This window comes from Lagopus muta, chromosome 20 (assembly GCF_023343835.1).
Source record: "Lagopus muta isolate bLagMut1 chromosome 20, bLagMut1 primary, whole genome shotgun sequence".
Taxonomy (NCBI): Eukaryota; Metazoa; Chordata; class Aves; order Galliformes; family Phasianidae; genus Lagopus; species Lagopus muta.
In genome coordinates, this window is record NC_064452.1 from 5,395,543 (window position 1) to 5,420,993 (window position 25,451).

General features: G+C 47.8%; 1 protein-coding gene across 5 annotated transcripts; it reads right to left on the reverse strand.

Moving 5' to 3' along the window:
- Positions 1–414: 414 nt before the first annotated feature.
- RFFL (ring finger and FYVE like domain containing E3 ubiquitin protein ligase) lies at positions 415–24,948 on the reverse strand. Of its 5 annotated transcripts, none has more exons than XM_048966669.1 (7): positions 24,927–24,948; positions 10,094–10,278; positions 5,992–6,396; positions 4,623–4,706; positions 4,083–4,290; positions 3,167–3,190; positions 415–2,914 (listed from the first exon to the last, which is right to left on the reverse strand). In XM_048966669.1, the coding sequence occupies exons 2-7, from the start codon at positions 10,271–10,273 to the stop codon at positions 2,733–2,735; spliced, it is 1,083 nt and encodes a 360-aa protein (XP_048822626.1). In that variant the 5' UTR covers positions 10,274–10,278; positions 24,927–24,948; the 3' UTR covers positions 415–2,732. The 5 variants fall into 5 exon arrangements, with proteins under 5 accessions (XP_048822626.1, XP_048822622.1, XP_048822621.1 ...); XM_048966665.1 differs by lacking the exon at positions 24,927–24,948 and adding an exon at positions 23,466–23,597; XM_048966664.1 differs by lacking the exon at positions 24,927–24,948 and adding an exon at positions 23,096–23,430.
- Positions 24,949–25,451: the final 503 nt, after the last annotated feature.

A 25,451-nucleotide genomic window follows, 5' to 3' on the forward strand; every position in this document is an offset into this window, starting at 1 on the left:
CATCTGGAACTACAGGCTGTAGTGCCAGTTGCTGCAGGCTACAGTCCTACACCACTGCTGTGTCCTTGGGCTGGGCCGAGTTCTGTTTTTTCTCCTGTCTTTTTACAGACCTTTGAATGTTAACTAGCAGCAGTTTGCACGTATGTGTAGGTTTCACATTAAGGGAAGGCACCAAATAAGTTTCCATTACACTGCAGCAGTGTCCCATCATCTATCCATTAAAGTGTGCTCTCCCTCTCTTCACAAAGTTAAGATACTGCTGAAGAGTCAGTATCTTCTTTTCCTTTGACCAGACTGTCCTTGCAGCTCACCTTGTGGTATGTAAGCACCTGATATCCCAAACCTTTGCTGGTTAAGTAGCTGTAGGCTCCCTGCTTTGTCCTGGGCTGCTGGCAACAGAGTCAGAAAACAAGGTTAACTAAATCACATTTCAACTTTATTATAAAATTATAAACCAAACTTCTGTACCAAAACTAGTAAGTTTAACTATCGTAGTACCGAGAGGAGTTGATAGAGAATAACATGCCATTTCAAGTAGAATATTAACTTTAAAATATTTAAACTATGTACAGTGTACATAAAGCACATAAATATCTCCATTTATTAGTTCAGATCACTATATTCCTTCAGATTATTAAGCAGTTCTTTCAGATTTTGATTTAACACAAGCAAAACAGCATAGTCAGAAAAAGGTGCTTTTCCCTCCCGAAAGCACACCTCAGACTTCAGATGGGTACCTTTTCTCAGTCATAGAATTTCTGCCATTGAGTTGCAGCTTGATGTATTTACCATAGAAAATAAATCTACCCTGTAAAAGCAGATCTGCTCCCGGGGGAATGATCTTGCTACATGCCCCCCATCCTGAGTTATTGAAAAATGACATGAATTCTCACAGTGAATTTACCACTGAGACTGCTCAAAGCTTTGTTTGTGTGTTCTCTGTATCTCTTAAGGATTTCCCTGTGAATCTCCTGAAGAGTAAATAGTTAATGCTTATCTGCACTTTTTGAACACGATGTGTTGAATTGCATCAGTTCTCATGCTGGAAGCTGTTAAACCTCAAGCCAAATATTAGAGAACAACCTCAACAGGGGAAGAAAACTCAACATTTTGAGTTGAATAAACCTCAACAGCTGTCCTGTTTTCAGTCAGGAAGCTCAGAGGCCACCTCAGCAGTGTGAGGTTGTTAGCTGTGGCATGATGGATGTCTTCATCTTAAGTCCATAATCCCCACCTGTAAAGCAGAGCCCCTCTGCTCTGCACCAGCTGAGGGTGTTGCCACTCATCCAGCATTAAAGATTGCACGTTAAATATTGCAAAGTTGATTTGCTGTTATCTAACATTGCTTCAATAGATAGTAAGATGGCTTGAATGATGCTTCTGTAACTGCATTTCCACTACTCCAGAAGCTTTAAGTCAAGACTTGTTTCATCCTATTCCACTCTTGACACCCACACAGAGATTTAGTTTGATCCACATGACAAAAGGGAAAGTTGGGCAGGAAAAACCTGCAGCAGAAGGTACTCAAGTTCAGAATCACTCAGAAAAAAATATGCAGTCCCACAGTGGCAAAAACTTAAGGCATCAAAATTCTGGAACTTTGAGCCCAACAGCCCTTACAGGCCACTGTTCTCTCTAGCAAGGCCTCCAAGAGAACAAACTCTTCACCAGGATGGCTCCAAGGGCTCGTGATTGTCACCATCACACCACAGACCTAGCCACCCTCACAGGCAGAGCCATCACCAAATGCATACTTGTGCTAAGCTGTCTGAATGCAGCAGGGCTGGAGTAAACAAGCTTCTGCAATGATGATCACTTCTCATTTTATTGATTCAAGGGAGATAAAGTTTCTTTCCAGTCTCTCTACCATCACCTGTACTTAACTATGATTGTGTAGCGGTAGAAGCCTCACTCTAGCTCACAAAATCTAAGATGCCCAAGCTGTGAATTCTTAGCTCCTTAATCACAAGAAGTGACTGCTGAGCTGCACTGTAAGGAAACCCACAAAGTCAAACAAACCAACAGCAGCAGACTGTACGTCCTTGTCCTGCTGGCACAATGAACAGCAGGCAGGGTAAAGCTGTATTTCACAGTCCTTTCACTACCCATTATTTTTTTCAGTAATCCAGAGCCCACCTTCAAATAAAACAATACATTTTCTCCATAACCCTACTAGGCTAGAATTAAGCTTATTCTGAAGATGGAAATTGGAGGCAATCTGCCTGTCCTGCAAGCAAAAGCAGCTTAATAAATTTAGGGGGGGAAAAAAAAAATAATAGGATTTTATTCCTTGAAAACCAAGCTGTCAGTGGGAATGCTGCCCAACACAACAGAAGTGGAGTCAACATTCAATAGCAGCAAAATGTGTCACTTTGAGACCACAGTTTACTGTGTTTTTGTACTCAGTGAAAAATAGGAACCTTCAGGATCTATGGTGGAAAGCTAGGCATCCATTTGTCCCACCTGTGGATCCAGTTACTCTAGAATGGAGGTTGCTAATTATTTGTCTGCTGCTGACAACAAGCTCCAGGGAGTCCAGGCACTGTGGTGTAAAACAACAGGGTGGAAAGAGCACAGGCAAACATGGCTTGAGTAGGCAGTTCCCCAGGCTTCATCCTTTCCTCGCTTCCAGCAGGGCCTGCATCTTAATCTCTAACTTTTTGTAGCAACTTCACCCCTTTCTTTAACAGCAGATGAGGCTTTAAGGCATCACCAGTCTCCTTTATGCACGCTTAGGACTTGAAGACATGGACAGCCCTTATCACATACTGCCTACATATGGGACACTCACTCATTCGCTTTCCACACTTGGTGCAGGTGACCATGTGGCCACACTCAAGCAGGACACAGTCTATGGGTAAGTCCATGCAGATTTTGCAGAGGTTGTCCTCCACACCAGGAAGCCCAGCAGCACCTAGGTAAACAAGGGAGACAAAGGAACGTCACTGCGCAGTCTGTGAGTTGTTCTTCTGATGCATTCATGCATTGAAGCTTTGAAAAATCCCCTTTGCATCTACATTCACGTGGGTATATGGCTGCTCCCATCAGCAGGGAAGCAGGAAGCTTTAGCCTTTGCAGAGTGTTTTCTGCACAATAGAAATGGATGGGGTAGCACTGAGGTTCTTAGAAACAACACAAACGCAGCAGCATGCAGAATATTACTTACCAGTCTGATCATCGGTGTCAGAAACTGCAACATAAAGGGAGAAAGTTACTTGGTGGGAATAAGAGAAACTGGGAAGAAAGTTCCTCAGCAGTACTACCACTGCACTTCCAGCAGCCCTTGTGCCAGTTTCTTTGGTGTTAAACAATCTCACCTTTATTGCCAAACACAGCTGAGCACATGCACACAAACAGGTAAGCAGTAATCAAAGGGGAAGGATACGTTCCTTCAAAAGCACAAAATGCAGCAACATAACACTGCTATAAATTATGTGAAATAGAAGCATATAAGCACATTGTGTTTTTTGTTTCGTGGCTTTGGTTTTTTAATTACCAGAAACTGCACACTGGGACCTGAAAGTCAAGTCAGATGCACTCTTATCAGCACACACCACTGTCTTCTCATCAGTCAGCTGTGCAGAGAGCTCAGGAAGATCCCTTTTGTGATAAAGTGAATGAGACCAAAGCACAGGTAACCACAGCAGTTCAGCAGTGGGAGCCAATTGCTGACCACATGCCTGCTCTCAACAGAGCAGCTGCATCTCAGTGGTTTATGGTGAGGCACTTTCCTGCTCACTCTGCCTGTTACCATGAGCCAAGTGATGAAAGCAGTTGCAGTCATCTGTCTGTAGTTGCAATCAGCTGGTCTGTGGGTGATGCAGCAACATGCACAACCTGCCACAGCATTATGAAATCCTGAGCTGGTTCTCCTTTACTGCTACTACAGGGGAGTCACTCTCCACAGCTAGCATAATGCTCTCCTCGTTAACACTTAGAAACGATTAATAGTTGAGCTACTTTCACTATAATGCGTATACTAGAACTTAAACCTCTATTCTAACCTGCAGGAAGAAACATCAGGTAGAATTTATTCCCTTCTGCAACTGAAGAAAAACACACACACACACTAAGTTTCTCACCTAGATGCTGAAGGTCTTTCTCCTTATAAAGCCGAGTCACCCTCTCCAACAGCTCCCACTTTTCACAGCAGCCTTTGTAGTTGACAAAGTTGCGAGCAAGAATTTCCTTCAGCTGTCGCACAGACAACTCACTGATGTCTCCAATGCTTGTTAGGTCAGAAAGAGAAGCCTTCCTCCCCTGCACCAGGTTATCTTCTGAGTCAGTAGACTGAAAGAGAAAAAAAAACTTGGAATGATTCTTGCTCTCAACTCCTAGCATTATAATTTAAATGAACTTTCAATATGCACATAGTGGGAATTTATCAGAAATACAAATCCTAGGATGGAAATGAATCTTTCCTATGGCAATACCATCCACAGGACACCAGTTCTGTAAGTGGAGGACAGGATGGTGCTAAAGAAGGGGACTGGGAGAGTCTGAAGGAGTTCAGTCCAAATTGCTGTTCTGCCACCCATCTCTGAGGCAGTGGTTCTGCGGTGGCAAATACAACCTGGGAAACCTGGTGTTCCTTGTTCTTTGTCTCCTTTTAAGACACAAACCTGTGTCTCCTCCTCTGTTGGTGCTTCTGCTGCATTCTGAACTCCTGTCATACCAACTTGGCTTGGAGGCACATACCCAATTCCCTAAAAGAGGAAATAAAGCTTTCACCAACACCATCTCTCTGCTTGTCCAGAGGGAAATTAGCTTCACAGTTCAGCATCACTGCAACACCCCCCCACACCCACTGGACTGACAAACGACAGCACAAGTGAAAAACTGGGCATGCTGGCAGAAGTATCCCTGTGCAGCACATTGCACACCAGGTACCAGTGCAGGTCTCTTCTTAAGACCACGTCTGAAAAACTACTCAAAGATTACAGGTACAGAAATACCTCCTCAGCTTGTTCTGGATCAGATAAATAGGAGATATTAAGTGGAGGACCAGCAGCAACAATACTGGAGAAAGAAATGGCAGTTGCTCTGATCATCTAATAAAGTGAAAGGAACTGCAGTGTAATTGCAGCTGGCTGCCCCTCAGCTGTCATTCCCCTCTGGTTTGCCTGCTGACAAATGAGGCTGTAATGTTACCATCCTACTTAGGGAAATGGTGACTTGCTAATGTTTACAAAACAAGAGTATCAACAAAAAAAGGACCTGAATTGTAGCAGGATGTCCTGTGAGTCAAGAAAGGAAGCTGAAATGTATCACAGGGCAGTAAGGGTACAGAGTACAAAGGTTAAAAAATGGGGTTGGAAACATCCATGAATCCGGAAAATGAAAAGGCCCTTTAAATACTTGTGGGGATTTTTTTTTTTATGTTGTTTTAGATTATTTTGGGATATTTTTTTTTGTACTAGACACCTGCTGAGGAAGCAGAAGGCAGATAGCATCGACTTTCCCTGCTCTAGCCCACAGGAAGTAAATATGCCCATTAACTTTTGTAACAGACCAGGAGCAGATGTCAAACACTGTGTAAACTTCCTAGGCCAGATAGCAGGAAGACAAACAAAGCAAAAATCAACTTAAAAAAAAAAAAAAAGCAAACTTTTACAAGGTTCATCAGAACAACAACATTCATCATAAATGGGAGACCAGCAACAGAGCTGGGCTTTGTCTTCTATTGATCTGGGTGCAGCTGACACTAAACACCCTGCCCATCTCACAGCACTCTTCTCCAGCACCTCCAGCTGCAGGATGCTTTGGACTGTGCTTGCACTCAAAGAACAAAACAATTGTATGCAATATTAGATTAAATGGTTGTCAAAGTTGTCAACATCAGCACAGACACAGATCCACGCATCTGCTTTGTACGCAGACATCTTTAACGTTAAACTTCCACAGCACATTGCCTACTTGGAAAACCTCACGCAGCAACTGAAAATAGAGGCAGACCATTCTGCAAAAGATGCTTCTGGTTGGAGACTGTACCTCACGGTGTTCCTGAGCTAGAGAGCTTGAGATGGGATCTGCAGACACTGGGGACGTGTCGTGTGAGGTAGGGGAGGCTGTGCTGGGCGGTGGAAGAATCACAAAGTCTTGCTGTCCAGAGGCACCAGTATGAAACGGGTTTGTTCTCATCTGCTCCTCCTGGCTCAGCGCCGGTCGGTGGCCAAGGACCAGGAACACCAGGTCCTCCTTCTCGCGGCACAGCTCGGTGGAGATCTCGCGGAGCGCCAGGTAATCCCGCAGATCCTTCACCTTCATCTTGATCAGCTCTTCTCGCTGGAAAGCCGTGGCTCGGACGCGCTGGCAGAGGTGGCAGAGCAGGGGGCCGCCTTCAGGCTGGCTCGAACAGGACGTGCAGAAGTTCTTCTTACAGTCCAGGCAGATATGCTGGCAAAGAGAAGGGAACAGAATCAAACAAACCCGCCGTGCCCTGAGAGGGAAGCACAGCAACCGCAGCAGTGGCGCCTGGAAGCCAAGGCAAGCTGTAACCCATCAGAGCACCATCAAACCCTTCTCACTGACAGGTGGCACCAAGTACGTATGGATGATCCCAGATGAGAACTCTCCTTAGAGCAGACAGCTGGAATCCTCACAGTTCATAGAAAAGCCCTGCTCACAGAGAGAACTGCCCAGGAAGGAATTCATTCTGAAATAACTCTGCACCACGTTCATCCATTTTCATCCAGACCCGTTCATCCAGTTGCAGCCACAGATGAAATCTCAAGCTACCTGCAAGGCAGCTGCCTGCAGAGTAAAGCCCAGCCAGCTGTGCACAGCCTGTAAAACACCACTCTGTGCATTAGGAAAGATGCAGCATGAGAGAGAACTGCTAAAAACACATCCCCATTTCTCACTACTTGCTATGGATGACTGCCTCCCCCCCGTCCTCCTGTCCATTTCACCACAGTCACCAAATGAAAGTAAGAGGAAAAGGAGACAGCAAGGCCTACACTGACAGACAACAGAATTCAACTCTTATGCAATGAAACCAACTTATTTTCTATGATATTCACAGTGTGTGGGAATCGGTGCCAGGCACTTGGAGCTTTTGGAAATATTAGGCCTCAGGTGTTTAAAAGCTTTTCAGATCAAAGTTCTGTTGTTTAACGCATGCATCTCCCACTGCCCTGATGTCATCAGCCAGGGCTCAATTTCCAGGAGCTCCAACCACTCACCATCCATGCTGACCTCTGAAAAAACTGATTAACACTTGGGAAAGTCAAACCCTGCATTTTCCAATAGGAATTGCAAAAGTGCACTTCAGAGAGACCATCAGCCACACCACACGAGTTCTGGGCTTCATGATTTACACCCTTTATTTCTGCAGCTGCTTGGAATGGAGAAACAGCTTTCGCCCTCCTGCTTATGGCTCAGAGCATCCTCATCCTTTGGAGTGCTGCAGGAAAAATGCCCATGAACAGCTGGGGGGAATGGCAAATAGAAAAAAAGTCTCATGAATTGCTCTTAGTGATTCAAGAACATCTCTAGTGTCACAGTTTAAAGAAAGCAGACCTGTGCCCTGCATTGCAGGGCGCAACACAGCTCCTGCTGACAGAAGCTCCTCCTGAGCCTCTCTGCAGCCCAGCAGCTCCACAGTGCCAACCCACAGATTTGCCACCAAAGGAAACTTCTGCACAGAGGGACTCTCTGGTCACACAAACCTGAAACTCATCTCAGAATTGCTTTTCCCTGGAGGAGTGCCATGCAAAAGGGCCCTTCATCAGTCACAAACAAGGCAGGAAGGGCAATCTCCGTTTACCATCCAGTTCTGAGAAGCGTTCTGTAGGCTGGTCATTATGAAAAACACATTTTGGAAGCTTTTAACTGACTTTTTTTTTTTTTTTAAACCTTGGGATTGCAGGAGCAATGCAGTTACTTTGAGAAGTTTCAGGGGAGAGACAGAGCCTTGTGGTTGTGCTGGAGTGGGAGAACAAGCACTGCAGGAAGGCCAGCGATAGGAAAGTAAGCACACAGACAGCACTTCCCTCTCTCAGCAACCCACCCTCTGCAGGACAGCCATCAGGAGAACTGAGGGGAGGGAAAAAACAAAGAACCAAACACAGGAATACACAGCATGCTTGCTTCCAGCTGGAAGGAGCCTCCCCCATGCTCTAACTCCCACACTGTCTTTTTCAAGGGAACACACTCTATGGCCAAGGACCTTCCAGCCCCAAACTGTGCCTCTGTGCCCAGATATCACAGCCACGAGTGCAGCAATGGCTGTGTTATGCAGTGTGCTTTCTCCAAACAGTGATGCCACAGCCAGCCCCACTTACCTATCATGCACTCAAGAAGTCAAAACACAGCCAGGTCCCTGACCATCAGCTCCCACTGCTCTCCATCTTCAGGGGAAGCCAGCCACCCCAGCCTGTGCTTCCACAATTACATTTTACATCTTTTCATGATGCTCCAGTAGTTACTTACAAGCATCTTACAAGTACACGCTTTGCTCACATGTTCCCTACCCCACTCCTTTCAGTAGGTGCCACGCTACATGAAAATTTAAGACAATTATGATTCAAATTCAAGTTCTTGAAATACCATCATTCTGCCTTTTTAACTGAATTGAAGTCATTGTTTAAGTTATCCACATGGTCTGCAGTGCATAAGGAATTCATAGTTTACCCATGGTATTCCAGCACAAGGATTAGCTGGACCCTGGAGTTCAGAAGTACTGCCTCTCCTGGGACAAAACACAGTTTTCTGCAGTCTTGTTGCATCAGAGTGAGACTTCATACATAGCTTGGTCCACATCAACAGAATTAAAGAAACAAGACAGCTTACAGACATGTCAGTTTTTTCCTCTAAGTTGTGTATACAGTTCTTTATGCCAAACCCCCATCTGGAGCAGCCTTCCTGCAGCTGCTCTGCATCACCACCTGCAGCCATCCAGCTCCAGTCAGCCCCTGAGATCCAGTCCAGTAGCAGGGTGGCAGAAGTGGCCTACGGCTGAGGAACCCCCTTCACAATGCAGGATGTAAGCCTCACACATTTCAATGGATTGCACAGAATGGGAGCAGCTGGGACAGAAGCACACACTGTACTGGGCTGTCCCAGATACACAGTCAGCCAGCACCAGGGGAAGCACAGGACTCACTGGGAGCTGAAACATCTCGTGTTGCTTCAGCAGATCCCAACAAGGACACCACAGGAACAGGGCAGCACACAGACAGCACTACGGCAGCCACGTGCAGTGCTTGCACTATTCCCAGCTGACTCAGAGACTGCCCAATGTCAGGGAAAAGCCTGAGAGTACAAAGAAGAGGAGCACCCCCAGATTTCAAGCTGTAGTGATTCCTGGAGCATTTCCCAGTGCGAAAATTCATCAACATCCCCGTTGTTTTAAGAGTAGAAAGCAACAGCTGGACCAGGACTTACCACTTCTCTGCTATTTGCCTATGTGAGCAAATAGATCACACAGTGAGGCAGCAGAGTTTGGACTCTGAACAGCTTTCTTTACTCAAAGCTTTTTCAAGCAGCACTATAGGAACCACCACACCCCAATAATATCAGTGGCAGCGTTTGCTGTCTAATTAAAAGACCTTGTGGCAACAATTATTCTGGCATCAGTATGCTCACAAACGAGGTTTACAAACAAGATTAAATGGATTAGGTTGTGGGGTTTTTTTTGGCACCAAGCTTCAGCAATGTAACACACAACTTCAAAAAACCTTTATGACTTCTAGTTTGCAATAGCAGCTTGGAAGAAATACATGGATTTTCCTTTACTGAAGCAGAGATAAACAACGACGCTTCTCAGTACAATGGGTTTTTTTTCTTTTTAAGGGGTAAATTAAAGGCTAATGTTGAATGTAATTCTCCTCTAAGTGATTACAGCTAGGGAAGTCAAGATGGAGGTTACGGCATCTTTAACAGCGTCTGCTAATTGCCAAAGAATGACAACAAGACACAGAAGCAAAGGCAAGCTGTCCTTTTCCATATGGTAACCTCAAATCAGATGCCCCCGGTGAACACTCATCTCTCTTCATGTTGGCTCTTTGTAGTGAAGGGGGAGGCACAGGGCACGCTGCAAACTGACCATTCCCTTAATCCTGTGGCACTGTGGAACACTCTCACAACTCACCTTCCTCGAGGAGCTGTCGAAGTGCAGCCCGCACGCTTTGCAGCTCTGCTCAGAAGCTGTGGGTGATGGGAAGGAGCTGTACCCAGGGTTGGAGTAGGCTTGGGCACGGGCTCCCTGCGGTGCCTGCATCTCCTCAGGTGAGCCATCCAGGCAGAACCAGTTACAGCAGCTTGCCCACATAGTAACTGGAAGGGAAAAAGCAAGTGAGCATCAGTAACTTGAGAAAAATCAGGGATTAACTTCCACTAAGTTACTGGGAAAACAGTTGTACACATAATTACTTGTTTGTTCTCTTGCAAGCCAAATTCTGACATGTACACACAGCTAAAATCCCAACAGCTCAGTACAAAATGCAGCTTTGCCTTCTTAGACCACCCATGGAGAAGTATTCCAGAAACACACTGCTGGGAATTTGCTTTGGGAGTTACAGAGGAATTAGAATCCATCTGGGCATTCTGTTTTCAGAGCGCACAGCACATGTCACCACGTCCTGCTGAACAGAGCACAGACTGCCTTCTCTGCACTTCTGCTTTCACCCTGCAGCCCCTGGCCTAACACTGCAGTGCTGGAAGATGAGCTTAAATGCAGTTGTTTATAACCATACACCAGAATGAATGAGAGCAGCGCAGGCTCTCAGTGCCACACGGCCCTGCAGGCACTGACAGCAATGCTGCAGTGTCAGCCTGGTGCTCATTTCCACATGCCACCGCTGTCATCCTGGATAAGCAGAGGTAATTACTGCCTGATAAATACACAGAGAGACATTCCATGAACAGCAATAACACATCACTCATTTGCATGAGCTCTGCACTGCAATCAAAACACATACTTCAGAAATCATAAAGTTAGGTTCCACACACTGACATTCAAGCAATCACAGGCAGTAACACACCCCAACACAATGCAAAAGCACTGAATTTGTGCTTTAAACAGTGCTGTTGGAGGCTCACCCCTAAGAACTACAAATCTAAACCACAGGGGAGATCCCTGCACAGGGAAACGAGCATCCCCAGGCCCTGCAGCAGCACAGGCGAGCGCTCCTCCTGCTTCAAAGCCCCCCACAAACCAAAGGCCACCCACGAGAGCACAACACACAAGTGCTACTGCCCACCCCCAGCACTTTGTTTTCCTAACAAGCCCACTATTTCACTCCGGAACACTGCAACACATCAAACGTCAGGAAGAAAAACAAGGGAGTGCACAAAGCAGGATGGAACAAGACAACTCCACATTCAGCTGATTTGTGTCGTTGCTGGGAATCAGAAAGGCTGACAGCAGCCGCTGACCAGGCTGCCTCTGATCCGTGGGTCTTTTCCTAAAGACACCTTCCATCATTATGGGAGCACGTGGAAACACCACAGCTGCTCACACAGCACAGCTGCAGCAGGGTATGGCAGTTTTAATCACTTACAAACCTCTGTCAATAAGTCTGTCTGCACGCAGGGCTTGCATCGACAGATGCTCCATTGAAACCACTTTGTGCTGATGTGTGACAGCCACACGGCCAATTCCCCAGCAACTGAAGGAAAGGATGTCAGCCGTGCCAGCAAGTCAACACTGCAGGCAGCACTGACAGCAGCAGTCTTCCTTATTCCTGGATACAGCACTTGCAGTGGCCAACAGCAGAAAACAGATGTTCCACCCATGCAGCTGCAGGATGGCAGCAGGTCGTGCCTTTGGGAAAGTGCAAGCTGAACTGCAGGCAAGCAGCAGGTAACTGCAAGCAGCCAGGCTGCCCTGCACCATGCACCTGCAGGACCTGTGAGAACCAAGGGCAGGGGTACAGGGTTAAAATCAGCCCTGCCTGGAGATGCAGCCACAGCCACCCACAGCTCTACACATCTGTGAGCTCTGTATGGACCTGCAAGCACTACTTCAACCCAGAGGAAACATCACTGGTATTCAAGTTTTCACCCCATACACTACCAGAGATGGTATTCATAATGCATGCCTGGGTTTTGATGCTTCCTACAGTCACTTAAAAACTATTTTAAGTCAAGCTCTCACCATATCTCTTACTCTACATACAGTATTAATGCCAACACCTTCTCGGCTGGAGCAGCAGTCTGTCCAATGCAGGATTTATTACACATGCATCATGGATTTCTACCAGAAGGTGGGCTCTGGCTGCATGGCTTTATGTTTGAATAGGAAAAGAAAGGGAATTTTTACAAGAGTGCAAACCATAAGGGACCCGAGCAAACAAAGCCGTTTCTCACAATCTTTGAGCTTTGGGCTCCATTTAATAAAGCTCTCTGTGAGTCTGCTTGGCTGCTCAGGAATGCAGGAAAAGGAGCACAGTGGCACCAAGGAAACACTTGAGTGAAGAGATCAAAAGGAACAGCACTCCCTCGGCAGCTGATTTTTGCCCCACATGAGCAGAAGCTCCCCAGTAAGTTCTTCTCCTCCCAGGAGTCCTGCAGCCACCACCGACCCTTGAAGTTACTGCAAACAGAGAAGGGTGCCAAAAAGGGAGGGAGATGCAAAGCAAATTGCAGCTTGGCTGCTGAAACGTGTTCAGAAAGCCCAACAGGTCACTGTGACTTGGAAATACTCATCTCTTCCTCCAGCATTTTCAAATTGTGGTTTTTGTTATTATTCCATGCTGGATCCCCTGCAAAATTCAACAGATCCCACTTTCATGAAGCCTGTTTTGCAATGGCTGAAGTTTAACGAGTTAACCAGTTGGTGCCTCGTTAAGAGCAGACTATAATTGCTCATTAAAAAAACCAAACAACACTGGCTAAACCTTCACTGATAATGTGCTGCTAAAATTAGCTCCACTAATAACCTACCACTTGAAAAGTGAAGTCACTGCTTCCTTGGGCACAAATTAGCATTTACTTGAGCAGGTCATTCTGCAGCCCTGTTATCAAGTGACATTTACTCAGTCTGTCAGTCTATGTCACAGGCACACAGACCTGGATTACAATGAATGGGAGAAACCATATGCTGGAACAGAAGGGAAAGTCAAAGGCAGCATTTACAAGAGGCAAGCAGGCAGGCTGTCCTCTGAGCACAGCATCTGTAGAAGTGGAGCCTGAAACAGTGTGGAGGAGAGGAAACAGGAGAGCAGGAGCCAGCGCCATCCTGCTGGGGGGAAGCACAGCTACCTCATTCAGTGCTGGACAACAGCTTTGGGCACGTTCATTTTGTTTCTGACCTACAAATGGAAAAGTTACATCTATGAGCAAAGGCACTGATCCACGTGTGCCCAGCGTGACAACGTGCCTGTGTTGCAAAACCACATAAATACCAGAACTGTATCACTGCTAGAAACACAGCTTGGATGAAGAGGCTGACATTTTGTCCCAGAAGGACTCAATATTGCTCATCTTGCTCATTCAAGTCTGCTATACTGACAGTCTTCATGAAGGCAAACATGATTGCTCTGATCGGCCACTTGGATGGCAGCCTAAGAAAGACAGCAACAAAGAGGATGGAGCACTCCAGTCAGCCTGCAGTGAGCCCAGAGAAGCAAGCACCCAGGTCATTTCATGGCAGCTTCCACACAGAGGAGCACCTCTGCTGTGCCTGCACACTGCCTGCACCTTCCCCATGGGATGCAGAGGGCTCGTGGCTGGTAGCATAGCTTGTGCTTTTGGGTAATCCATCTTCAGTGCCTCCAACAGCCACAGTCCTGCAGCTCAGTGGAGCAGGTAGGAAGGCTGCTGCAGGGGGAGCAGGAGGCACTCATCTCATTGCACTCAGCTGAGGAAGGAGCACAGCTCAGGGCTGCTCCTCAGAGCACACGAGCCCAGAGGAAGGCAGCTTGGCTGCACACCAGCATCTTAATCAAGGAAGTGACATCCATTCACCACAGAGCAGAAAGGAAACAGTGCAACCCATAGGGGCAGGGCTGTGCAGGAAGGAGCCAGAGGCCCAGCACTGCTGAAACGTGGCTGTGCTCAGCTATCACTGCTTCCAATAGTAAAACAAAGTATTTCCTAGTTACACTGCACAAGGGACACCTCTGTGCAGACAGAAACCCTTTTATATTGCACTTAGTTTACAATGGAGTAGATCACCTGCAGTGTAAGCATTTAGAAAGATTGCTTGAAGAGAGAAAAAGTTAAAAGTTAGAGATCTCAAATCATAACAAAAGATAGTTGGTAGTCCAAGAATACTTTGTAGCTTTAGCAGTGCTTATCAGCACTTGTGTTACAGTTTGCAAGCAGACTGTGCCCAACGCCTGCTGCTGTTCTGTCTGTTAGAAGTTGGAAGGTGAAATCAGTGCAAGCACCCAATACCCAACAGCAAACCCCCAACACTGCTAGCAGCATGAGGACCTGCACTTCCAGCACCTCTGACACCTTTTCCTTGGGAAACTGGAAGGATGCTCTTAGCAAGCTGAGGGATTTCTGCAGCACTGCATGGAAAGATGGTTCCAAAGTCCCCAGCTCTGAGGCGTGCACCCAAACTGCACAGCACCCACCTGCTGTCCTGCTCCACAGCACAGGCTGTGCCAGATGACTTCACCCAATTCCCAAATGAGGGCTTTGGAAATCCTGTTTTGTTTTAAAAGGAGCTGATACCTGAGTTGAGCATTATTTCAGTGTGTTTATTTTGACCTAAAGTCACACTGCACATGCTGAAAACTATTTAGACAACAGTTCTCCTTGCTATTAACTCTAATTAGGTTTCCAGACATCTGCCAAGATGGCAGTGCATTAACAGCCTGCCTTTTCCCTTGCACAAAGTCAGTGACATTCTATCAGCAAGTCAGCACAAAACCCAGCACTGAACACCACCATGTGACTGATCACTTCTAGACCAGATTTTGTCTTACCTATTTTGTCTTAAATTCCTTTGCCTCAAATTGTTTGGAAAGAGGAATGGATCTGACAGCCTGTCTCCCTTCCAACACAACACCTGGTGCACTCCCTCACAACAGCTCAACATACACATCTGAGATGGGGTCAGCTGCAATAGATAGCACAGACCGAGTCAGAAAGAGATGAAAGGAAACTGGAAAAGCTACGCTTCCAAAGTGTTCCATTTTGTTACCATACCTTCCTGGCACCCTGTGTGTGTACCCGTGCCTGTAGTCTTTATCCAGCATGCAGAAGTGAAAGCAAAAGGGGAAGCTCTGCCAAAAGTGCAGCAGTCAACAGCCCAGAAACCCAAGATAGCTGCATACTATTTCAATCAATGTTTTTTTATGGTAGGACAAAATTGATGCTGGCTCGTGCTCTATTATTTTTTCCTCTTTTCATTCACAGCATCACAAGTCTTTCTTGGATTTCATTTCATGCAGCTGTTTTTCTCAGGCTGCCAAAACTGCAGTGACAACATATAGCAGTGAATTGCTAAATGAAAATTGAAAACTTAAAATAACTGCATGGGTTTGAATGACCTCAGTTTCCAACAAGGAAAAAGCAAATCATCATTGCACAGCGTCAGGGACGCTCCTCTGGGTGGGGGCAACACAGAGCTGGAGAAGAAAGGGGAGGAGAGGGTGGCACATAGTGTGCATCTTCATCATACTGCTGAAATCCCCACTTGAAATGAAAAGGCATCAAGCTGCATCACTGAAACTCTTGGGCCAAGACTGCAGCACATCACCTTCCATTTTGACTCAGAGAGCAACGTGCTCCTAACAGTGAACCTTTGGAATGAAGCACAGCAGCACAGGGGAGGCTGATGGGAGAACAAGGCATCACCCCAGGCAGAGCTCCTCCAGCTTACTTCAGGATGGGTGCACAGCAAGCAAGATGCATCTCACCATAAAGCACCGTGAGGAGCACCAAACTCTGTCCCACTTGGAGCATCAGGTACGAGGATTTGGAGAACAAAGTACTCAGAGTAGCTGCTCCCAAAATGGAAAGCTTTAAGCACAATCTCAAGCCTTGCAGTTTTACTCATCCAACAGCCGAGCTTCTCTTGGAGGTGGTACTGTATCAGCATTCAGGAATGCATCGAGTTTGTCTGAAATTGGGATTGTAGTTGGCATCAGTCTCTCAAGACCTGCTACCTCCATCTCAGACACCCAGGATCAGGAGTGCTCACTGATGAGCTGCAGTGCCAGTTGGAAACCTCCTCAACCACCTCCAGGGGAAGCTTGAGATTTATTATTTAAGCAGAGCACTTCACATCTTTTTTTAGAAACCAGAAAATGGCCTCAGAACTCCCAACACACACAGCCCACTCCTTCCCCCCTGCTCCACAAACCTGTAGTAGAAAAGATTAAAAAACCAAGGAACCCACACATGTGAGATGGATGATTGTGCAGTGAAATCACAGCAGAGATCTGTGCAGACTGGCAGGGAACCTCTCACCTGTTCAGCTGCAGCCAGAAAAAAGATACTGTTTTTATTTGCCTAGGCTGAAAAAGATGAATGTATGTAATTTAGGCATCTCACAACAAGTACAAACATCACTTACTCATTTCTCAGCTATACTTATTCCAAATTAACCTGAATTCAAATCCGAACCAGGTGCTGAGATAGGAAAAATGCCACGTTTTCAGGTTGGATATTAGGAAAAACTTCTCCACAAGAGCAGCAGGCAGGGGCACAGGGGGGTGGTCACCAGCCCTGGGGGTGTCCCAGAGCCATGGAGATGTGGCAGTGAGGGCTGTGGTCAGGGGGCACAGTGGGGTGAGGTGGGAGTTGAGAATTTGAGAGCTCCTTTCCAGCCTGAATGGTTCTGTGATCACAGCTGGCACAGTGTGGAAGCTCTGTCCTCTAGCTCACTAGAATATCTGAGTTTGCTGGTAATTAAAGAAAGGTGGGCACAGGGTATTCTGCAGCACTGAGAAGCAAGAAAATGAATACAAGTATTGCTATTGAGACAACAAAGGAAGTGTTGAAACCCAAAAAAAAATCAGTTCACTTATGGCTTAGTCACCTCATCTGCAGGCAATGAGAGAAATACCCACCCTCATTTGTGGTAAGCTGGTAAAGGTGAAAGCTTAAGAGATACTTTGAAGTTCCTCTCTTAAAGCATTTCCATAGATATTAACAATCATTCTTGTGCCAAACAGCCTTCATTTAGCACTGAAGCATTTGAAACTGAAACTTGCTTACATGCAACCCCGTATAAGAGCTTGAAAACTGAGGGAAAGTGCAAGCCTTACCACCCATGTCTGCCAGCAGAACTAACAGGAGATCCTTACAGCAGTCAACAGGAAGGATGATGTAAAGCAGCCCCTCTCCAATCGCCTGCAGGACCTGCTTCTAGGGCAGAAAGGATCCCAAGCTGGCAACTGAACAAGGGCAGAGACCAAGGAACTGTGCCTCTTCTTCATTCAGCCTCAACCTCTGAGGAACATTAAGGATTTGTAACCCCAAACCACTGGGATTGAAATCTTGCTTTGTTCAAACTGAAACACCTAAATAAACCCAGCAACTGTACTGCCCGCTATTTTTGGATAGTGAATTGAAGGGTAACACCCCATGGAGATGCTGGCAGACCCCACGGGGAGCTCACCTGTGCTATCAGCACAGACCACTTGCATGCAAGAAATCATTTCTCTACCCTGCAGCTAAATTCATGACCAAAAAAAAGAAAAGAAAGCTGTCTTCCTCTGTCACATCTCCCCTTCTGTATTACAGCAGAATATTAAAGCTCTGGGCCAAACACTTGAAGCATCTGTGCGAACTGCCAGCATACACAGGGCAGCACACCAACAGCACAGCTGGAATTCACACTGACCAAAGCAGAGAGTCAGAACTGTTGAACATGAAGTGGTTGTTGGATCCTACCTGTAGAAAATACATAGAAAAGACTGAGAAGATATTAAGTAATAAAAGCTTCAATCAGCCTTTCAGAACTCACATCCTTCAGACCCCAAGCCTTTGTCACCAAGAGGAAATCTCCCATATATGGCACCAGCAGACTCGGTCCACATTTCAGCTCGTAGCTCTTGGCAAGCCCAGACATTCAGGCATCCTGAGTCAGTGCTCCAAAGATCACTCAGTTTTATAAGCCAACAAATCTGCTCCGCTCCAGCTGTGGGGCCTTTGTTTTGTTTTTAAGTTTACTTTGGTTTGGAGTTAGTTTTCTTGCATTCCCCCCCAGCCTTTGCAGCACAAACATCAGCCCATTCCCGTTTTGCTTCTCTGAAACTGGGAGAAGCACTTTTTTCCATTCCAGGTTTGTTTGTAAAACGAGAGATCAGGCTTTTGTATTAGACCAGAACCTGGTGTCGGGTTAAGAAAACACCAACTATTATGGAAGTGAAGATATTATGCTGCCTTGTGCTTCCACACTGCCTATTAACAAGGAGTACTTGAAATAAACCCAAACATCCTCACTCCTGCTCCCAGATCTCAAGCACCATCCCCAGCATTCCTGCCCCAGCAGACATCTGCTCCCATCCTGAGCCCTTCTTTTGCTGCTGAACTTCTGGATTTGGGAACTGCCCCATTTTTTATTACATACACAGAACCAGACACCACTTATTGCTACTGAAGGAAAAATAGGACCTAAAGTTCAACAGCCGCCATTAGGAAACTGCTTTCAGATTAGTCACTGAATAAATAACAAGGGACAACCAGGGGTGAGGGTTCCTGCTTTCAGTTCCCAGCTCCATTGCAGGTGACCTTTGCATGTGGTCACTTCAGTGCTCTGTGCCCCAGTTTCCCCAACGATGCAGATAATAGAACCAAATTAACATTATTTCTTCAAGACACTGCTATGCCCACAGTGTTGTTAGATCCTTTCAGAGAAGCACCACAGCTTGCAGAAGTAAGGCACTCCTGGAAAGAAATGCTGACAGTCAATACGTACTTAGGACCTTCCTACACTTTATTTATAGCTCAGAAGGTTTGCTAAATACTTGCATGCTATTTCCTCCATAACGAGGACTCAAGCTGATGGACCAAGCAGACAGGAAGAGCTGGTATCCTTTTCTTCATGTTTGTTTTTAATTGGCAGAAATTTAGGAGCTACAACCACGCATTCCAGATCTAATTTCAAGCTTGCATCTGTTATCCAGGCAGAGCAATAAAAGCCTTACCCTGTATTACCCACCCCAAACCTAGGAACAAGCTCAGACTCCCATAGCGTTACCTTCCCAAGTTACACAGCTTGAAAGCCCAGCGAGGAGACAGGGCTTGTTCCAAGGATGATCACCTTACCTCACTGCACAAAGCCAGGTTTTCATGAACCAGGCTTGGATTTGGTCTGTGTTTTGTGGGATGAAAAGGCTTCATTGTCCACTGCTGAATGCACTGTTTAAAAGCATGACAGAAGTAACATCTAATGTAGCAAAAAGGTGAACTGAAACTAAAACCCATACAACCATATCAAGCTGTTATTTCATATCTCTAAAATATGCAGTCTGAAGCTCTTTCAGTAGGTTTTCACCAAAGAAAGGTTCAGAGATGGTATCAGCACCGCTATCAGATGAAGCTCTCTGCAGGTTGAAGCTGTCTCCCAGGGCAGACAAGAAATGCTGCAAGTGCTTTGCTTTAACTGCACTGCTTTGCTGTGTGCAAGCAGTCATTTACTGGTGCTTTGAATTCCAGCTGCATTCCCTATGCACGCTTTGTAGGCACTGCAATTCAGCGTGGAGACGCCAGCAGCAAGCTAAACAACATCTCAGTTCTTTTCAGGGATGTCATTCTGAGTGAAGTAGGAAATCACCGAAAGGAAAGCTTCAATTCCAAAAAAGCTGTCTTAAGCTCAGAGGAGCTGCTACCAAGAATGGTAAGGGAGCGAGGCACTGCACAGGCTGCTCTGAGAGCAATGGTGCCCATCCCTACGCACCCCCAGGGTCAGGCTGGAGGGCTGTGGGTGCCCCTGTGCACTGCAGGCAGTGGGACCAGATGGCCCTGGGGGTCCCTTCCGACTCCAACTGTCCTGTAATGCTATGATAAGCACCAGGAAGAGAGCAAGAAGGCCAGTGAAAAGAAGGCTGTGGGCTTTGAGTCTATTTTCACCAACAGTGCATCACCTCCTCCTCACATTTCTCCTGCACAGGACATTACACATCTCACCTGGGAGGCTGTGCATGGAGAGCTACACAACCACAGGCTGCATCTGAGCAACCCACACAGGAACCACTAAGCCCTGTGCTGAGAAACAGACAGCATGAGCAACACGAGTGTCAGCTGGGAGAAACCCGAGTCCTGTGCTCCCTGAGCACCTTTATAAACACCGCCTTCAACTCCCATTTTTTTCTGATTACACACTCGAAAGGGACCAGGAAATCCACACTTTACATGGAATCTGAAAAAATAAACTGTTTCCAAACTATTTGGTAATGCCCGTGTGATGGCCGCAAGGCAGCCCGCAGTTTGGACAGCTGTGCGAGCGGCCACAGAAGCTGCATTTCAGCACAGCCCTGCCTGGAACAATTGAAACTTTCTCCAGGACGAAGTCCGCACACAGAGCTCAGTGTTCCCCCGCGACAGCACAACAGTTTCATTATTGTTTAACTACTGAAAAACAGCTCTGATAATCTATCAAGCCTGACATCTCAGCCGCCTCGGCAGGCCAGGCGTGTATAGGAAGGGGCTCGAGGATCCAAGAAGGAAAATTATTTTGTTAATCTAAACAGAGGAAGCGCTTCTTTTGGGGAATAATTTGCCATTTTGAAATCTGTTCTGGAAGCCAAGGGCCTGTTTGTCCTCAGAGTTATCATGTGCAAGGATCTAGAAAGCATTTCATCCGATGAATTTACTCCTTTGAAATGGACCTCATGAAACGCAGCCTGGCAGTCCTATGGAGAGGGGATCGCCCTGCAGTACAGCAGCTCCCCAGCAGCTCCAGCCCCATGTGCTCCCTTAGCATCAGCCTGAAGAAAGAGATTCCACAAAGGCACTGCTTACCAGTGTTCTTCAAAGCATTTCCCACAGCATTCTGAAGATGAAAAGGTGTCAGAGGAAAAGAAAATAAATTAATATTTGAGCCTACATGGAAGTACAATATAAACAATCTCATTCTGAGGTTTTTTTTTTGCTGGAGCACAAAGCCCACTTGAGGCTCAAGTGACATCAAGGACCACTAATGTGAAGAATTCAGAGCTGACACAGAGAAGGATAAGCAGCCCCTCAGAAAGCAACTCTTTTTTTAAAGCAAGCAGTACTTCATGGGGACATAGTTCTAAAAAGCCAAGGAGGGCTTTAAGAAGTTGGGATGAGCTCTCAGCTCTGAAAAAGAGGGGAAAATAAAAATGTAAAATCCCAACCTAACAGCCATACTCTGCTTCTTACAGAAAACCGTGGCTTTTCATCCTGGCAGCGTTCTCTGAAGACTGAATAACCACCTTCAGAGGGATGCACCATCTGGTGACAGAACCCAGCCTGCAGACAAGTGCTGCTTCTGACATCAATTCAGGGCAGAGCAATTCTCCTACTCCAGCTCTCCCCCCACCTGTGAGATGGAGAGCACAGCTACTCACCCTGCAGGGCCTTCAGGCTCCTGAGTGCCAGCTGGTGTGAGCTCAAGGCACTAATCTCTGCCTTCTTGCCACGACCTTCACTAGGAAGCAGAGGAAAACCAGCACAGAATGGAGGATACAACCAGGTGCTAGGGCACAGGGGGTTGCAGGAAGCAAGGTCATGCCATGCTCTTGTCCTAGCTCAGACTACAGAGAAGCACTAGGTCCCCCCAAACTCAATACTACACACCTGCAGCTCCTCTCATCCAGCGTAGGGGCAGTTCCTGACCAGATCACCTCACAAAATGTGCACGCACCTCACTGTCTCTCCTCTATCAGACATTAATCTCTCACCCCCTTCCACCCCTAAGCAGCCAGTTCAAAGGCACAGGACATGCTCATTTCTGATCTTTGGATCAGGCTCCACACTCCTCAGGGCCTTTGAAAGGCTTTAGAGAGCAGACTCTCCACAACACCCGGTATGCATACAACAGTGCACTTCAAGACAGAAAGGTAATCTACGCCTAACAAAAGGTTTCTTCTCCTCCATGTATTCCAGCAAAGCCAATGGGCACAGCACAGGGGCAGCATTTCCCCTTGGCTGAAGGTGAGGCTGCAGACCACAGCTGTGCATCAGGTGCATCCCCAGGTGAGTCAGCAAGGACAGCAGGAACAGATCACTGCAACTGATGAGCAGCCTGCCCACTTCCCACAGCTGCTGCAAAGTCTGAAGCACCTCTTTTAATAACCCTACTACGTGTAGCACTGGAGATTCACGCTCTAGCCTGACTGAAGAGTTTGCATCTAAATTATGGCTTTAAAGCTATTCCAATGCAACACAAACTTGAGCTGTTAAGCACTTATCCATGAACACCAATGTGATGGCAATCAGCTTTTAATTAAGCCCAATTGCTACCAGCCGGGGGACGCCCACACCACAGAGGGCTACAGCTGGGGAGCTGCAGCAGGGCTCATGTAAGCAGAGAGAATCATCCCCAGTAGGAAACACAATAGCCTGAGCAAGTCACTTGGTTTCATTAGACCCAATTGTTCTACTGAACATAATTATGCTTACAGAAGCAAAGGTCCCTGAGAATAGAGACCTTCCTCCCAACCACTGTGAATGCAAAATAGGTTAAAGAGATAGCACGGCACAATGGAGCGTGACAGGATCTAGAAACCATAAGAACCAGCATTTGGAGCCAACAGCTTCATGTTCCCCTTCCCAGCTCTGCAAAAAGCGGGTGGCACTGGAAAAGACAACAAGGGGAAAATACTGTTTCTTCTTTCACATCACCACCTACATGCCTTAAGTATCGCTTAAGTTAAAATATGAGGCTCACAGCCTTTAAGCGCAACTTGCTACATTGTCACACACGGCAACTCCTGCAGCACCTGCCGTTACATCCTAACCAAACGGAGAACCGAAAAAGAACCACACAGTGATGGAACAACTGGGCTGGAAGGCACCCATAACCACCCCTGAGCCCGACCGCGGCACTGCAGGACTGCTGCAAAAAGGAGAGCACGGGAAGTTCTGCACACAGCCAGGGAAAAAAGTGCTGTGAAAGCCTGCACTGCCCTCACACAACACCGCAGCCGGGCCAGGAGGAGGAGACACACAAAGAAAACACAGCTGCGTCCCGGCAAGTCGCGCGTTGCCCCGGACGTACCTTAGGCAGAGAGCTCAGACATCGCGTCGGTGTCACAGCTACCTCCGCTGATCGCAGTCCGCCGCGCACATCCCAACGGAGGGCCGGCAGGTGTCACCGCCCCGCGGGCAGAACGGGCAGGAAGGAGCCCAGAGCCGCCCTCAGCCCGCAGGAAGCGCCGCGGGCGGCTCGCAGGAAGGCACCGCCCCCGGCAGCCCCCGGTCTCGAATCTCCCAGTGCCCGGCCCGCAGCCCTCGGGGAACCTCAGCGAGGGGATCCGCGCCCCACGGCCCCGAGCAGGGAAGCCGGGCCGGCGCTCCGACACTCACGCGCCGGCCCACCGCGACTTCCCTCCCTGCTCCGAGCGGCCCCCCGAGCCTCGCCGCCTCACCTGTCCCTCAGCGCCCCGTCCCGCGCCGGGCCCCGTGCCGGCCCAGGCCGCGGCTCCTCCCCGAGCGCTGCGCTCCGCGCGGCGGCGGCGCTATGGCAACTGTGCGCCGCGGCCGACCATAGAGAGGGCGGCCAGAGCGGCGGCCTTAAAGCGGCGGGCTGCGCGCCCCCACACGGCCCGCCCCCCTGCGGAGCGGAGGTCTCCCTGGCGCCCTCAAGCGGCCGAGAGGGGATTGGTGACTGAAAGACCGCCGGTTCGAGACTCCAGCCGGGCAACTCGGAGTTCGGCCGGGAACAGCCGCGGGGACAGCGCGGTGCGACTGTGTGCTGCCTTGGAACCAGGTCCCCAGTGCCGTGATAACATATACTTACTCACAGACTCGCAGAATGGCTTGGAAGGAACCTAAAGACCACCCAATTCCAACCCCCTATCACAGAATCACAGAATGGCCAGGGTTGGAAGGGACCTCCAGGATCACGAAGCTCCAATCCCCCTGTCACACGCAGGGCCACCAACCTCCCAATTTAACTCTAGACCAGGCTGCCCAGGGCCCCACTCAACTTGGCCCTGAACACCTCCAGGGACGGGGCATGCACAGCCTCTCTGGGCAGCTGTTCCAGCTCCCCTCCGCTCTCATAGGAAAGAACTTCCCCCTGACATCCAACCTCAATCTTCCCTCCCTCAACTTAAAATCATTTCCCCTTGTCCTGCTGCTATCTAGTATTTCCAAGAGTTGATTCCCCTCCTGTTTGTAGGCTCTCTTTAGGTACTAAAAGGCTGCAATCAGGTCACCCTACAGCCTTCTTTTCTCCAGGCTGAACAAGCCCAGCTCCCTCAGCCTGTCTTCATAGAGGAGCTGCTCCAGCCCCCTGATCATCTCTGTGGCTCTCCTCTGGACCCTCTCCAACAGCTCCCTGTCTTTCTTCTACTGAACAGGCATGGATGCTATCCACAGGATCAGGGTATACAAAAATGTACATGCCTTTGTGTCCCTGTATGTGTGCAGACATGCACATACCCTAATAGATATATGCACACATATACAGATAGTATATATATACACACATAAATGTATCCAAACGTGTGTGTAATACACACATCTAGGGCAAACACTCCACCCTACAGCCCTGCAGCCAGTGCAGGTAACGGGGCTCAGAGCAGGGACATCCCCACCTGCAGTGGCACAGCCAAGCGCTGACCCCAGGACTGACTGCCTGGCTGAGCACAGGGAGAAAGGCTGAATTAGGATTTTTAGGTCAGAAACTCTTTTTGACCTACTTTTACTATGTAAATTTAGGGCAAAGCAGCTCGAGTGAGAAGCTGAGATTTTCCAGTGCAGGTAACAGACTGCTGTCACCTGAAGCCATCGTTGTGCCCATGCCAAAAGGTACACAGAACCCACAGCATCATCACCAGGAATTCGGGACCGCAGCACCAAACCCCACATCCTGCACACCTTACCCCAGCAAGGCACAAAGCAGACTGCAAGCAGATGAAAGTCTCACAGCTGTGCCAGGAGCTCTGGAGCAGCGCGGCTTCGTCACCTTTCCCTGTTCCCTTCCCCTTCTCCTCCTTTTGAGTCACCGTCCCATGACAGCCTGCAGTGACAAAGTGCAGAAGGAGCATTTTCCAAACCCGGCATTACGTGGGGCTGATGACTGCAACCTCCCATGATTTAGGGGAAGGAGGCAGATGGAAAACCCCTCTGCTCCAGACAAAACCATGGCTCTGTACAGCCCTCCTGCCCATAAGGATCATTCTGTGAGTTCCTGCAGTCAGGAAAACTGCCCCAGCATAACCAGCCGCAGGCATGGAAATCCCAGAGCAGCACAAAAATTGTAACTTTAAAATGAATTTTAGTCTTACGCAGCACAGCAGTGCCCCAAAACGCTGCAGGGCTGTCAAAGTGACGGGATCACATCCAGTGCCCATTGCATCCCTGCTCACTAACTCACCCCACCTATGCTAAGGATTACTGAGAAATCT

Bases quoted from the DNA above. Each gene is read 5' to 3' on its own strand.
- RFFL (XM_048966669.1), bottom strand. From the start codon at position 10,273: ATGTGGGCAAGCTGCTGTAACTGGTTCTGCCTGGATGGCTCACCTGAG. The intron at 6,397-10,093 runs GTGAGTTGTGAG...TCTCTTTGCCAG, and splicing joins TCGACAGCTCCTCGAGGAAG to CATATCTGCCTGGACTGTAA. The intron at 4,291-4,622 runs GTTTGTGTCTTA...TTTCTCTTTCAG, and splicing joins CAACAGAGGAGGAGACACAG to TCTACTGACTCAGAAGATAA.